General features: G+C 45.9%; 1 protein-coding gene and 1 pseudogene across 1 annotated transcript in view; one reads left to right on the top strand and one right to left on the bottom strand.

Moving 5' to 3' along the window:
* LOC105059574 (uncharacterized) overlaps positions 1–16772 on the bottom strand; it is a 50545-nt gene that overhangs the window by 14374 nt on the left and 19399 nt on the right. The window contains 1 exon segment of the mRNA XM_010942915.4: positions 5180–5314. Within this exon segment, the coding sequence (XP_010941217.2) occupies positions 5180–5314 (135 nt within the window).
* LOC140855526 (histone-binding protein MSI1-like) lies at positions 1715–2800 on the top strand (annotated as a pseudogene).

The raw sequence follows: 16772 nt of genomic DNA, 5'->3' as shown, positions 1-16772 counted from the left end.
GGCCATGGTGGCATTGAAGCAAGGTCATAGTGGTGTGGCACCAGCAAGGCGACGGCATGTGGAGGCCACAACAATAAGCAGGCCAAGGATGTCATATGGAGTAAGTTGCAACAAGAACAGGCCACTGATTGAGGGTTGAGGCCATGATAGTGAAGCACAGCGTTGAGGTGGGAGGGGTCAAGTTGAGAGCTGTGATTTCCATGCCGAGCCAAAAAGCAGCAGAGCGGTCGTAGTGGCATCAGCCATGGAAGGGCGATGCCGTGAAAGAGCATCAGGAGATGTAGTCAAATGTCGGAGATAGGACCACACCTATTTGGGCAAAAGGGCAGCATATATCAATGGTGGCATTGATGGCATCGAATATAGGAAGGCCACAATCATTCGATGATGATCACAGGCTGATTCAGTTTTGTAGATCGAACCAAACCAAAATGCATCATTGTGGTCATTTGGGTCAAGTGTCAAAAGATAGGTGTTATGAGTTTGCAAAATTGAATTTTAAATCGAATGAAGCAATTAGACTGGAGCAATATGTTTTCCTTGTTCGCTCATCAAAGCTATTTAACAAAGTTTTGTGTCCTCTGATGGAAGTCTTTGAGGTTCTAGATCCTCTAAAGCAAATATAACGAATATATGATGGCATTATATAGGGGCCACCCTCCTACATGGGCTGCTTGGGAGAGGTGTTCCTCCTAGACTTCCAACTTTAATGTTGAAAAGCCAAGAAAATCAGAAGTTTCTTGCACAAATTTGTATAAAGAAACATTGCGAAGTTCAAATTACATCATTTTTCCATCATCCACAAGAAGAAAAGAAAAGAACAGTTGATACTTGAAGTGTAACAAATCCATGAATGGCTGGATAAATGAAGATATCTTGAGTTTGTAATCAATCTAACCGAAATTATCATATTAGGGGGGCACTACCTCTGACCATTTGTCTGCTTCATGCAAAGCAAGAAGTATAGGAAAAGAACAACCAACAGAAAATAATTGAATTGACAATGATATCAAAAGGAAGAAATGATTCTATAGGTGCTTTAAATCCACAGAAAAACATCAACAGATAAAATTGTCAAGAAGGTCGAACATTCATGGATCCTAAGGCAATAATAAGAATCCAACCAGAAAAGTGGAGATGCAGCAGCAAGAATCATGATTGCAAATTAATAAAGTGGGAGAGATGCTTTCTACATGTGCAAATCCAAAATCAGAGACTCTTAACAAGCTTAAGCTTTGAAGAGTCACAATACAGAACAGAGAGACAAGACAATGGAACAAAAAATAAAAAAAGTCTAGAGGAATTTGCAGACAGTGAGATACTTTTTCACTTCACTGGGGATTTTCCCATCAAGAGGAAGGAACAGCATGGTTGGGCCTGTAGAGCAGAATTTACATGCATGAGAGAAGCTTTGTCACTTATTCATCATTGTTTTGAATGATATAGTTCTCATGGTCCAAAAGAAATGAATATCATCAGTTGTCATCCTGTTTCTCAGCTTCCTTGATAAAGTTACATCTCTGCTTAGCAACTACAGACACTTTCCCTGAAATTTAAGCATGATATTAAGAAACTATTGCCTTCTTCCACTTAAATACTCATGATGAGTTAAAACAAACTCTTCATAATAACGTGGCCTTCATCATAAGCCAGCTACATGTAAAAAAGATCAGAAAAATTAGGAGGTGTTTGGTTAGAACAATTGAGGTCTGGAATGGGAATCAAAATGGAGGATTCCCATTCCAGCCGTTTAGTTGGGGGGAGTTTCATTCCAATTCCCATTCCAGAGAGAAATGAAAATGATCCAATTCCCTTGTAACTCAATCCAGACCATCCCCAGCAGAGTCAAGATCTCATTCCATCGCAATGAGATAAAATTCTCCATGGGTGTGTACCGGCTCCCGGGCGAAGGAAAAAGAAGAGGCAAAATGGCGAAAGCAGAGGAAGCTCGGACCATGGCAGCAGAGTCTGGAAGAAGAACACCCCCTTCCTCTACAACCTTGTCATCTCCCACACCCCCGAATGGCCCTCCCTCATAGTCTAGTGGCTTTCCTCTTCCTTTACCCCTTCCTCCCTCTCTTCCTCTTCCTCCTCCGCTGCCGCCCCCGTCCGCCACCTCATCCTCAGTACCCACACCTCCGACGAAGCCCCCAACTTCCTCATGCTCGCCAACGTCCACCCCCCCCGGTAAGGGCTTCCCTCCGCGTGCCACTGATGATCCACCACAAGGGTGAGGTTAACCGTGCGCGCTACATACCGCAGAACCCCGCCCTCGTGGCTATCAGGACATGCGAGTCAGAAGTGCATGTCTTTGACTGCGCCCCCCGCCCACCCAAGCCACCGAAAGGGGAGACTGGCGGCCCGGGCCTCGTGCTGAGAGGACATGCTACTGAAGGGTATGGGATTTCGTGGAGTTCTCTCAAGAAGGGGTACCTATTGAGCGGTTCGTATGATTTCAAGATTTGCTTGTGGTATGTGCGTGCGACACCGAAAGAGAAGGTTCTGGATGCCAAGGATGTGTTTGAGGTAATTTCTCAGAAATAAAGAAAAGCATATTAATAGCCGGTTGTTTGGGTTGCTTTATAAAGTTGGGATTTTTACTTAGTTTTATAATAAAAAATAACATTTCTCAATAAACTGCATCTGTATATCTAGAATTATACGAATCAAACAACAACAATGAAAATCATCCATTCTAATTTTGATTCCGATCACGAACCAAACATTTCGGAGGATTAGGCCATTCTGATTCCGATACCTATCCATTCTGATTTCCATTCCGATGCCGATTTCGATCGCGAACCAAACACCCCCTTTATGTATTCAGGGCTGAGGAAGGCCAATTTTTTCCTTTTTTTCCACTAAGCTCTGGATAAACATATGTAAACACGTTTTTGTTATCTATTTGTCAAAGCTCCAATAATAGTTGATTTGTTATCTATTTCTTATTTTAAAAAATTTAATTTTTGAAGATTTTTAATTTAAGGATAAAAATGAAAATTTGAGTTGATTCCGATTCTTATATTTAGATGAACCAAACAACAACAATGGGAATCATCCATTCCGATTCCGATTCCAATCACGAACCAAATGCTTTAGGGGATTTGGTCATTCCGATTTCGATTCCAAGCCATTCCGATTCTCATTCCCATTTTAATTTTGGTTACGAACCAAACACCCCCTTAATGTGACCGCCCTCCACAATTTCTTGTCAGTCATTTAAAAATCATTTGAAAATGAAGTGCAACATGATTCATGCTCCAAAATCAAAACCATGCAATGCATAAGGTGCACTTTTAGAGTGGATCTAGAGGACCCATCTCTTGATATTCTCTCGGAGAATGTATGGATGGTAGTGTGTACTTTGTCTTCCTACATCTTCTTAAGTGTCAGAAGGCAATAGTATTATCTCGAGCATCTCCAGAAGCTTCTTTTCCCTCAAAACATTTGCAGCATCAATTCAAAATAATTAACTTATTAGAATAAATGTCTCATAAAAAAATTTATTTGACTCATTATCCCCTCTCATGATGCTGAACTTATCTTAGAACTAAAATCTGATTAATCCAGCCAAATTGAAGCACCTTTATGAGATGAGAATCAACTTCATGCTTCACAAAGTAGGATCATAATCGAAATTTAAGAGATGCTCATTAATTGTATGGAAATAGGCATGCATATAATAATTTCTTTGTGGCAGCTAATTCAAGTACTCACTAATTTGGGCATGTACTTTCCATTTTAAGTGTGAATGTGGAACATTGTGATGAGAGTGTGCATGTGTGCGCACGCGTGTGTACATAACAATGAGGATGGACTTGGCTCCACTGGAGTTGATCTTCGTTCAAAGATCCGATTAGATTTAGATAGAACAATAAGAGTCCCATATCAATGATTGGAGCCATTGGATCTGATCTACTATCTCTAAGTTGCTTACACACCAAAAATAATATGATTTGAAGATCCCTAGTTTATACATCAAGTAATCAAAGAACCATATGTAATTTGATGATACTTAGACTGTCTAATTTTTTGACCACTTGATGCATTGGTTAGGGATGTCCAAATTATATGATTTTTGATGTGTAAATAGTTTCTACATAGTAAATCAAATCCAACAACTAAGATCATCAATGTGGGACCTCCATCATCCAATAAACCTAACCGGATCTAAATGGGCTCCGCTCAAGTGTAGCCAAGTGTAGCTACACACACACACACACCCACACATATATATATATGTATATACAACATCAAAGTTCAAGGTAATATAGCATCAACATTTTATAGGTGCTTGACAATCCAATTGTGCTATGAAACTCTGGTTTCAATTATCCATTAATATCATAAATTCTCAACTCCCTTGTCTGAGTTGTCTCAATCATTTCATAGAATACGTATATTGGTTAGAACATGAGCTCCAAGATCATCAGCACCTCTTACCAACGGGAGCAAATATCATTAGAAAACAGAGCTAAATAACATCTTACATACTGCCAAATAATGCACTGCCTAAGTTGCCCACAAGTTATCTAAGTTTTGGTACCCAACCAACAGGAATTCACAAGTTTACAGTATGCTTCACAAACTTTAACCAGTCCTATTAATCATGGTATGACACCGCTACGAGCTTTTCTTCTTAGCAATTTTCATCAATGCTATATGAGGGATTCCTCTCCTCTTCCAACTACTTTGACACAATTTCAAGTCTCTCTCCGTTTCAAGGCCTCCTTGGACACAAGTTCTTTCTACATGCCTACAAAATCTAATTCAGTTTCCTAAATATTTCGTTCACTTATTTGACAAAGAATCCATTTTAGCATTCTCATAGCTGCCTCTCTGCTTGTTTGAAGCAACCCACACAAACATATGCAATGATATACATAACACACACACACACACAAAGGAGAAAGTCGATAAGAAACAGCAGGTCTCTAAAGCATCTGCACTCATAACACAGAACATGTTTAATGTGCATTAAAGAAAATTTCTTAAAAGAACAGTCCATATAAGCAGATTAACAGATCAATTTATTTGAGAAATCTAAAACTATTCGGCAGCTTGAAAATGATAAATCGATATCAAATCACATGAGAATCTAATGCACATAAAGTTATTGAGCAAAAATAACAAATAAACAAATAAATAAATAAATAAATATAAAAAATAAACTGCTCACCGGCCTCCTTTGCAGCAGCCTTTGCTGCACGCTGAGCCTCTTGAATGGCACGCCTCTCAGCTTTTGATGTTTTCTGCTTTTGTGGCTTTGAGGTCCCTTCATTCTGCATTTCAATTAAAGCTCCTCCATCTTTTTCTGCAAAAAGTCACTTGCTGGAAGTAGGAACCAATTGTATTCACTAAAATATTGCAGTCTACAACACAAAAGCTCCATAGCAACATTTTGTAGTCAAAGTATGTTTCGGAGAAAAATGTCAAAAAGCACATAAATGCATATAACACACACTTCATATACATAATTTGCCAAAAAAGGGTATGAATAAGTATATCTGCAGAAAATAAATCAAAGTTGCCGCTGAATTATAATTAAATACCATATACAGATGTAATTTTTTCTTTAAGTTAACAAATATGATATTGCTCTGATCATGTTGAACAAAATCCAAAGTGTTGCATCCAAAGACACAATTTTAGATTAAACTGAACTTATCTTTGGTTACATAGATCTGCATTGTAATTGAAGTGGCCAAAATTTCAACATTCATCTGTACATAAAACGTAGAAATCATGTAAACTGGTGATATGTTAGATGTTCTGGCCATATGTCATTTGCTAACCCATTTTTTAAACTTATGAATGCCATTTTAGTTATAGAAGATACACTCATACTCGGTGGGCATGGGTGTCTTTTAACAACATGACATATGGGGGGCTAGGGACTTCATTGTAATTTCCTAGCGACTGATATTCAAACATAATTGTAAGTAGGGGCCTTTTACAAATTTGGCACTCATATAAAACGGCTGCCATATGGAGATGGACATTCCAATGAGTAAAAGAATGCTGCTGTCTTCTTCATTGTTTCCTCTTCCTTCATGTGAGACAGTCGGCACATGGCCTCTAGTGCTTGTCTGGGAAAACCTTTTTTACCTCTCTAACCTCCTCTCTTCTTTCTTTCTTCCCTTCTCATTCTTTAAGCCTCTTGCTGATACCCCTTTCCTCCCTATTCACCTGGATGTCCAAAGCCACAATCCTGAGGTTGTTGACATCTCTTGCTCAAACAGCCACCAGCTACATTGTCAATAGCAGATGCTCTTCACCAGGTTGCTGCCAGCCTACCTGCCGACCTGAAAACGGGCCTGATTTGTTTCCGAAACAGCCAGAACCAGCCGCTCTGCAAATCTGGGCTGTTTCCCTTGGAGTTTAGGCTTTTCTTTGATCCTCAGTGAACCCTTCTTCAATATATCTACAGCTGAAACCCCAATCAGCCTCTGCAGTCTTCCCAAGATGACCATTTTTCCCAAGGCCCATTACAACTAGCCATTATGCCTCCACCTAATCAGCTTACAACAGCCACTTTTTAGTTTTTTAGATCACCATTTAAGCAGACAGATTGCAAATACCTGATGCTGTATGCTGAAGCTCTCTCTCTCTCTCTCTCTCTGGGTGTGGCTTCACAAGAGTTGTTGGGAGGATCTTCGTGCATCTAAAGGAACCTCCCAGGTTGAAAATCGCCAAGCTTGAACTCTGTCTGAATTTTGTTTCTTGCTAGAATTTGCAGGTAGTTTAGTGTTTTGATTGCCTTAATAGAACTCAAATCATATTTTCCCTAAGTAGTCACATTTTCTTTCATATTTATTACATTGCATTACATTTTATTTCATACACTAGTTTCTAACCCCCATGCGATGCATGGGATGCAACCCGCCGACGATGACCACCCTCTCTCCGATCCCAACAAATGCCCAATGCCCGCTCTCCCCCTGCAACCACCGGGGCCGCCGCCGCCAACCCTCGCCGGAGCTGGAAGACTCAAAGATCCACCTTCTCTGTGACATCATTGCCAACATCCAACCCGCCTCTGCCGTGGAGCACGCCCTCAACAATGCCGGCGTCTAGATCTCGGCTACTGACGTCAAGGAGGACAAGCTCTCCTCCATCGTCGCGAGCGTCGTAGCGGCCCATCCCGTAGTCGGATGGCCCTAGCCAGCGCATCCGTCCTTCTCCTCGACAGGCACGACGATCGAGGCCGCCATGATCGCTCCTGCCGATCAAACGGTAGACGCGACCAACCCAACATTCAACGACACCTACCCTTCCCCCTCATCTTTCCCCATCGTCCTCGTCCCCAACACCTCCACTGACCGTCCCCTCCAACCCCTTATCACCCTTCGTCCGCCTCCACGGCAGCCGCGATCGCCACCTTCTCTACCAACAGCCGCCACCTCCGACGATGGGAAGTACCATCCGTATTCTGATCTCTGCTGGCCACCGACCGCGATACCTCCGTCAGTTTCCCGATTTGACTTCGGCCGCATCTCACGCGCGTGCTCTCTCTTTATCTCTCTCCTTTCCCACATCTCCATCGTCGGCAGACAGTTCAAGCGAGCTGGAGAAAGGCCTTGTTCATGCGAACAGGAAACAAGGAAACTATTCAGGCGTCGCCGGAATAAATGTTTCTAAAGACCTGTTCGAGCATCGTCAGTGGAGCGCTGTTCGAGTGAACAGGGATGCTACGGGCAAACAAGCCATCTGCCGTCCACCACCTCCCCTCCTCGGGCTTTGCCTTCTTTTTCTTTCCTTTCTGCTCTTCCGACTCCTCTCGCTCCCTGGGTGTTCCGATTTGACCGAAGCTCCTTGATCCGATGGTGGAGGTGCTACCGGAGCTCCTCGTAGGTGACAGAGGGGTCGCAGCGACGACGGCGGGCGCGGCAAGCCTTCATAAGATTTCCGAGCAGCGGGGCGGCACGGATTCTTCCGGTCCATCTCCATGGCTCTCTGGCTTGCCGAAGCCAAAAAAAAAAAAAACCTTGGACACGTGGCGTATAGTGGATTAGAAAAAATACATACATGGCAAACGGAGGCTGATGCCTCCATTTTAATATATATATATATATATATATATAGATTCTAGGTGAGCATGTAGAGTTCCCACTAGGTGTGTCCTGCATAAGTATTTTACTCAGTAGGTTTGCACAATGTCGTTACATTGAATGCAATAAGAATTGACACACTTTAAGCATAATTTAAAACTACCAAAAGTCCAAACTTTATAAGTTAATGATCTTGGATAACTTAAAACACAATAAAATAACAGGAAATAACTCACCTTGATTTCTTTTTATTTCCTTTTTTTATCACTTTGGCTAACTTTTTGACCTCAATTCTGATATTCAGTATTAAACAACTAAAACTGAAATTCTACAAAACCACAACTTTATCTACAGCAATGAAACTGAAACTCGGTTTAAAACCTTACCCTTCACTATAGCCAACTGTTGGTGTAGAATTCCGTCGACGCCGGAGAAGCTGGAGTCGAAGGGATTGCGGCCGCCGTCGGGACCTGCAAGGGAAGTCTAAACCGGAGTTGGGGGTGCTCCGACAAGACCCTCCAACGCTCAAGTCAGTACTCTGCCTTAACAGAAATGGAGTACTCGAATGGGATTTTAGCAGAGTTTCGAGATAGAGTTTTTAGCTTAGAGAAGAACGTATCTGGGGGTCCCTTTTATAGACGGAGAGCGTAACTGATTGACAGCGACGTCTGTAACTGTCTGGTAGTAGGCCGTTCGGAGCCACGCGGAGTTTGTTATGGAGAGTAGTGACGTCAGTGGGCCATTCAGGACCATGTGGAGTTTGTTATGGAGAGTGGAGTGGTGTCCGTTATCGCGACTTGTCAGAGAGTGGTGGGGCCATATGGAATCTGTTACAGAGAACGGAGTGGTGTCCGTTGTCGTGACTTGCCAAAGTGGTGGGACCATGTGGAATCTGTTACAGAGAATGGAGTTGTGTCCGTTGTCATGACTTGCCGGAGAGTTCGGGTCGGACGGCTGAAGCTCGGCTGGGACGTCTGATGGAGCGAACTGGCTCTCTATCTCAGCAATCTAAGAGAGGCTCGGATGTCTCCGAGGTTGCTGACGAGTCCACTGTTGTCGGGTGCCTTGGGCGCTGACGCTGCAGACGGAAGTCATCTGCTGTAGAAGCTCGGACGGGAACTTTCTGTTGGAGAAGTCCGGCAGGAGTCCGATTGCTAGAGAAATCCGTCTGAAATTTGCCTAATGTAAAAGTTCGTCTGAGGACTGTCCGTCGGAGAGATCCGATTTCATGAGGAATCCGACAGAGGATTGACCAACAGTGGAGTTCGGATGGCGTTGTGGAGGTTCGTCCGCTGGAGTCTTGAGGACACCGTGGAAGGTCGAACGTTGGAGGAGTTCGGGATTCAATTCTGTTGTAGAAGTTCGGATGGAGTCCGGCTCTTGTAGGAGTCTGGATGGAGTCCGCTTATCGTAGAAGCTCGGACGAAGATCGGTTGTCGTGGAAGCTCGGATGGAGACTTCTTATTGTAGAAGCTCGCTGTTGGAGAAGCTCAGATATTAACGAAGTCCGGAAGAAGTTCGGAGTAGAGATCCGGTTGGTGGAGCCCGTCCGTTGTAGAAGTTCGTCTGGGATCCATCCACTATAGAAGTTCGGACGGAGTCCAGCTCTTGTAGGAGCTCGGATGAAGTCCGCTTGCAATGGAAGTTCGGAGTAGGGTCGATCGTGGCTGGAAGAAGTCTGAAAGAGATTCGAAGAATAGTCGATCACTGTAGAAAATCGGCTGATAGTGAAGCTCAGAGAGCGTTTGGAGCAGTTCGATAGATAAATGGAGGAGCTTATTATTGGAGAAGTCCGGATGGTATTATGAAAGCTCGGACAGTCGGGGGAGTTCAGAAAGACGCCGCACAAGGTTGGAAGCCGGAAAAATCCCGGGAGGGTCGGCCTTTTACGAACTTCGGCTGGGGGTATTTTATACCCAACACCAATCCCCCTACTTCTGAGTTTGGGTTCCGAATGAAGTACAGAAAAATTTTCACAGTCAAAGTTGCCTCCCTCGATTTTCGTACTCGATTATTTCCAGATATTTTGGCGTTTGGTGCGCTAGTGCTAGAGTCTTTTCAAATCGAAGCGATCCGAAAAGATTTTTTCAAAATTTCTGCTGGAGCGTTGCTCTAGGTACGGCGCAATAATGATTCTGTCAGTTGTCAGCCGCCTTCAGCCGCCTACCATGATGAGTGGGACACGTGACGGTTGTAGATCGACCAGAGGAGATCTGCAATCATTATTGCGTCGGACCCCGTCGCCTACTTAAACCCGCTCTCCTCCTTCAGAGATTTCACTTTGCCTGAGGTTTTCTTCGGTCCCTCCTTCCCGAGAGTTCCGTTCTTCTCCAGCATGTCCCTCTCAGTTTTAAGCGCTCTTCGGGTCGATCCCCATCACTCTTGCTGCCTTCCTGCATCTTTCGGACCAGTTTAGGTTAGTTCTGGTACCCCTCTTTCTTGTTCTTCTTCCGTTTTTTATCCTTCGTGTTCCGCCCGTTCGGTTTTTCGCGAGCATCCTGTTTCTTATTTTTCCTGATTTTTTCGAGATTTTTGGGGTTTTTTCTTGATTCAAAATGTCCTCCAACACTTCCTCCTCTAGCAGTTCTAGGAGTTCGTCCGTTCCAGCTCTCCAAAATCTTAGTTCTGTAGATGAACCTCGTCCGGTCTTTGTACCAGACACCATCCCCAGCTCTCTGACTCTGGAGGAACTCTCACTGATTAGGATTCAGTACGGGGTTCCTCCGGAGTACAAGCTGGAGCTTCCCGAGCCGACTGGCCAGACTAGTGCCCCTCCCCTCGGCTGCTTCTGTTTATACCAAGAAGCTTTCCACGCCGGGCTTCGACTTTCGCTTCCACCTTTTGTTATTGTTCTTTTTCGCTTCTTAAATATTTCTTTAGTTTCTGTAGCGCCGAACTCCTTTAGATTTCTGATAGGATTTCTTTCCCTCTGTAGTTTAGCGGAAGTTCGGCCAACCCTTTCTTTGTTTAGGAATTTCTATACCTTCAAGCGTCATCCCTCGGCAAAGGACTGGTGGTACTTCTCCCCCCAGTTCGGTAGAAAGAGATTGCTGAAAGGCGCCTCCTCTTTTATCCACAACTGGAAGGAGAGGTACTTCTACGTTCGATGCCCGACTTGGAGCTGGGGTTGCCCCCCTAGGGCTCTCTGAGGGATTCCGTCCGCTGGGCTTCTAGCCTGGGACGGGACGACCTTGAAGCCTCCAATAAACTCGAGGCTTATCCAGCTCCTCTTCTCTCCAACCTCCTGAAGGAACAACTCTTGTTTAACGTCGGCCTAAGCCCTCTCAACCCTGCCGATATTTTTATTTTTTTTTTTTTTGTCATTCGCTGCTTCCCCTTTCTTCTTGTTCTTTTGCTAAGCTGTGTCGATCCTCTTTCATTGCAGATATAGACGCTGACGCAGCTCGAATACTAGCCCAGGGTCTCAAGACCCACAAAAGGAAAGACGCCGCATCCTCAGGGGCGGCAAAGAGGGCAAGGGCAGAAGAGACTAGCTCGGCCGTGCCTACCCAGGCGGCCATTGCCATCGACGCCCCCTCCGACGTCGAGCTCGCAGTCCCCCGGGCCTCTTCAAGAAGCCCCCCGGCCGAGGTTCCCGTTCCAGAGGCTAGGCCCGAGGAGGCATCGGAGGCCGAACGGAGGAGAAAGAAGACATTGGCCCGCAAGAGCCGCAGTAGCAGGGTTGCTACCGAGGGGGCCAACGGCTCCGAAGAGGACCTAGGGGAGAATTCCTTCAACAATAGGGATTTAATAAAGAGATTGGTCGACGGATGCGTCCTGCCCGAGGTCATCCACAGGATCGTCCACGCCGATCCTGAGCAGCGGGTCTGGGACTCTCTGGAATCCTTTCTCGAGGTAGGTCAATTTACTTCTTTCTTTTTCTCGCCTCTTCACTTAGCTTATTCCTCAGCTGTTGTATTGACTCCCTGGCCGCTCTTGCAGATTGGACATCAACTCATCGCCAACATCGAGGCGATGAATAACGCCAAGAAAGAGGCCGCCCAGACGGAGGAAGATCGTCTGGCCGAGGCCGCCCGCCTCAAGAAGAAGATCGCCTAAGTCGCGAGTCTCCAAGAGGTGCTGCAGAAGGAGGGGCAAACCTCGGCAGACCTGAGGGCCACCTTGGAAGAGGAAAGAAAGAAGGCCGAGGCCGAGGTCTCCGAGTTGAAGGTGCAGATCCCGACCCTGATCTCGGAGGCAATGGTTCGGACAGTGGAGTTCAAAACCTCCTCCGAGATGAGGGATCTGAAGGTCCAATTCGGCCAAGCCGCTTTCATCAATGGCTTCGAGCTCTGCCAGGAGAAGGTGGTCGGGAAGTTTCCCGAGCTGGACCTCGACTTCCTGGATGAGGCGTCCGACGATGAAGCCGGACCTTCTGAAGCTGCTGCTGGTCTTCCTCCAGCCGGAACTTTCTCAACTGCCGCAGCTGCCGCGGCCGACCTTCCGGGGGCGCCGAGCTCCCCCACTTCTGCCCCAGAGGTCCGAAACCTCCCGAGCTGGACCTCGGCTTCCTGGATGAGGCGTCCGACGATGAAGCCGGACCTTCTGAAGCTGCTGCTGGTCTTCCTCCAGCCGAAACTTTCTCAACTGCCGCGGCTACCGCGACCGACCTTCCGGGGGCGCCGAGCTCCCCCACTTCTGCCCCAGAGGTCCGAAACCTCTAATTTTGTATTCTTTTCTTTTTTTTCTTTGTTGCAACTTTTCTTTATTCTCTTGTACTTAAGAATTATTTAATCAATGAAATCGGATTCTTCTTTACAGAGCTCCTTTTTCTTACTCTGCATTCTTTTTCTTCTCTTTTGTTTTCTTACACTGATTTGTGTTGTGACGCTCTTGTCTCCCAACGACAGTGTCCTGCCGAAGCTCTTCCCCTACTACAGGAGATTCCTCTGAAGTCGATGATCCGGGATCTGAGAAGGGAAGTCTGTCATCTAACGAAGAAATCAAAGTTGAATGACGAACTTCACCAGCTAAGGAAAAGCCAATTCGGAAGTCACTGCGGAGGCGACTCGCTTTCGGAACCTCCACAAAAAAGACTTCATGGACTACACCCGAAGGAAGGCTGAATTCGTGAAGGAGCTTGAAGAACTCTGAAAATGCACCAGAGACCGATCTTGGACTCAGGCTTCCAAAATCAGCTCCCTCGAGGTCGAGCTGGCGACTGCACGGAAGAAGATCGGTCAGTTGGAAGGGAGCTCGTCTTGGCTCACGACTCAGGCCAATCACGACCGGGACTGGTCGAAGAAATTCTCCGACCTCCAGAAGCAGCTGCAGGACGCCGAGGCAAACTACAACACCTACCGTGTCGGCTGGTGCAGGCAAGTAAACGACTACCGAAGGAGGCTCAAGACGGCGACCGACGAGGTTGCCCGCCTTCAGAGGCGGTTGTCTGAGAGAGTCCATGCCGCTTCAGTACAAGGCTCCGACGAGCTCCGCTCCTTGAGGGGGACTATGAAAGAACTGTCCATGACCCTTGGGCAGGAGAAGGCCGAACTGCAGCGGCTGAAGATTCAGCTTGCCTACGAGCAGCAGGCGATCAAGGATGCCGAGACAGAGTCCGAGGTTCTGAGGAGGCTTCGGAAGTCGGAGGGTGAAAGCCGGCGGTTCCACCAGATGTACCGGGAGATGCTTTTAAGAAAGAAGAAACTGGAAGAAGAAGTCAAATACTTGAAGCAATCCCTGACAATGGCTGAAACCGAGAGTCCGAAGTCTGAAGAAACCGAGCTTTCTTAGAGCTTTTTTACCTTTTATTCTATGTATTCCTTTCTTTTCTTGTTGTTTTTTTTTTTGGCCTTCAAAGGCTTTGTAACGCACACTTTACTAATGAAATGAAAAAGAATTTTTTCATTACCTTATCCATTCTTGCATTAAGTTGTCGTTTACCGAGCTTCTTTTGTCTTCTGTCTTATTCGATGTCGATGTTGTTTGAAGATTCCGGATCATCGCCGTGTTGATTCGCCCTTAGGGATTGAAAATTTTTGACAAAGATTTTCTTCCTCGTTGAGACGAGATCCCTTGAGTTTTGGATGTAGTTCATTTTTTTTCCTTAACTCTGACGTAGCTCGTCATTTTTTTTTTTTTTTCTTTATGTTAGGGCGAGGATTTTCTTTCTGCTCCTAACGGGATTGTAGGGGTGTAGAGGAGTTGCTGAGGGACTTTTCCCCTCATCCGGTCTCAAACGGCCAGATCTTCGTTTGTATCAGGACGAAATTCTCCTCCTATTCCCGACACAATCAATTTCAGCTCATGTTAGGACGAGGTCTTCCTCCTGTTCCTAACAGGACTGCGGGGGCACATAAGGACTATTGCAAAGGCCTCTCCTCCCATCCGGTCTCTGAATAATCGAGCCTTCGACCTTGCTCATGTTAGGACGAGGTTCTCCTCCTGTTCCTAACATGACTGTGGGGATGCATTAGGGCCGTTGCAAGGACCTCTCCCCCCATCCGGTCTCTAAATAATCGGACCTTCGACTTTGCTCATGTTAGGACGAGGTTCTCCTCCTGTTCCTAACATGACTGTGGGGGCGCATAAGGACCGTTGCAAGAGCCTCTCCCCCCATCCGGTCTTTAAATAATCGGACCTTCGACTTTACTCATATTAGGATGAGGTTCTCCTCCTGTTCCTAACATGGCTGTGGAGACGCATTAGGGCCGTTGCAAGGGCCTCTCCCCCAATTCGGTCTCTAAATAACAGGGCCTTCGTTTGTGTCAGGATGAGGTTTTCTTCTTGTTCCTGACACGCTTAATTTCGATTGTCTGAAAGAGCTACTCCCTGTCGTTATAAGCTCATACCAAAAGAAAAGATATACGAATATGAAACTTTTATTTAAGGCAAAGTTATCGGTAATACATTCGTAGATTTTTCGAATTCCATGATCACGGAAGGTCTGCTCCTCCGAGCTCTTTCAGATAGTATGTTCCAAGCCGAACCACCTCCCTGACTTCATACGGACCTTCCCAGTTAGGGGCAAGTTTTCTTTGATTCTGAGGTTATGAAATAGTGACTCACCGAAGTACTAAGTCCCCTGCTCTGAAGGCCTTGCTCTTGACCTGGGAGTTGCAGTAGCGGGCCACTTTCTGCTTATAGACGGCCATCCGAACTTGAGCTGCCTCCCGCTTTTCTTCTAACAAGTCGAGGTTGGCCTTGAGATCCTGTGAGTTACGCTGCTCGTCGAATGCCACAACTCGCGCCGACGGAAGCTTGAGTTCGATCGAGATCACGGCTTCTGTTTCGAAGGCTAAGACAAAGGGGGTCTCCCCTGTGGACAGTCTTTAGGTAATTCGGTATGCCCACAACACATGATAAAGCTCATCTACCCAAGTTTCCTTTGCTTTTTCAAGTCTCGCCTTAATTCCTTGCAACAAAGTCCTGTTAGTAACCTCGGCTTCGCCGTTTGCTTGCGGATGGGTTACTGACGTGAAGTTATGGGAGATGTTTAAGTCCTCACAAAATTCAGCAAACCTTACTCCAGCAAATTGTCGCCCATTGTCAGTAATGAGTTCTGGATAAGCCGAACCTACAGACAATTGACTTCCAGACGAAGTCCTGCACTTTAGCTTCTGTGATTTTCGTCAAAGGTTCAGCTTCGACCCACTTGGTAAAATAGTCAATGGCCACCAAGAGGAACTTCCGTTGCCCAGATGCCATGGGAAAAGGTCCGAAGATATCCATCCCCCATTGTGCAAACGGCCATGGGGCACTCAAGGATGTAAGTTCGGAGGCGGATTGCCTTTGGATATTTGCATATCTTTGACACCGATCACACCTTCTGACATATTCAATGGAGTCGTGGTACATGGTAGGCCAGTAATAGCCTTGTCGGAGCAGTTTATGGGATAAAGATCTGCCCCCAGATGACTTTCGCAGACTCTCTTATGTACCTCCCACAAGGCGAAGTTGGCTTCAGAAGGCCGGAGACATTTCAGGAGGGGCAAAGAGTACGACCTCTTGTACAGCTTGCCTTCATAAAAAATATATCGGGAGGCCTGATTCCTAAGCTTCCGAGCTTCTTTTGCATCAGGAGGAAGAACCCCATCCTTGAGGTATGCAACCAGTGGGTCAATCCAGCTAGGCTCATGGTTGATCTCCATCATAAGCTACGGTTCTTCCGTACTTGGACACTTCAAAACTTCGAAGAAGACCTCCTTGGGTAGTTCAGTCGGAGCCAGTGTAGCCAACTTGGAGAGAAGGTCGGCCTTGGTATTTTCTGCTCTTGGAATCTGCTTGATGTCAAAGCTGCCGAAGACAGGGATGATCTCTTTTACCTTTTCGAGATACTTGGTCATACTGTCCTCCCGAGCTTCATAGTTTCTGCTGACTTGTCCCACCACCAATTGAGAGTCACTGTAGACTTGGAGCCGATCTACTTCTAACTCTTTGGCGATCCTCAGTCCTGCAACCAGAGCTTCATATTCTGCTGCGTTATTTGTTGCAGGAAATTCGAAGCGCAGTGCGTACTCCGCAATAATTCCTTCTGGATTGACCAAGATCAAGCCCGCATCTGCGCTTGACATATTGGAGGAACCGTCCACGTAGAGGGCCCAAAAACCATCAGGGAGATCTGTTCTTTCTTCAGGGGAGTTCGACTGAAGCCCTGAGTTGTCAGCTTCACCTCGTTCAAGTTCGGCTTTTTCCGGAATAGTGCACTCCACTATGAAGTCTGCTAATATCTGGGCTTTAATCACCGACCGAGGTTGATAGTTGATGTCAAATTTCGTGAGC

Source organism: Elaeis guineensis, chromosome 2 (assembly GCF_000442705.2).
Source record: "Elaeis guineensis isolate ETL-2024a chromosome 2, EG11, whole genome shotgun sequence".
In the NCBI taxonomy this organism is placed as follows: domain Eukaryota; kingdom Viridiplantae; phylum Streptophyta; class Magnoliopsida; order Arecales; family Arecaceae; genus Elaeis; species Elaeis guineensis.
Note: the sequence above shows the minus strand (reverse complement) of the source record. Positions and strands in the feature narration are given on the sequence as shown.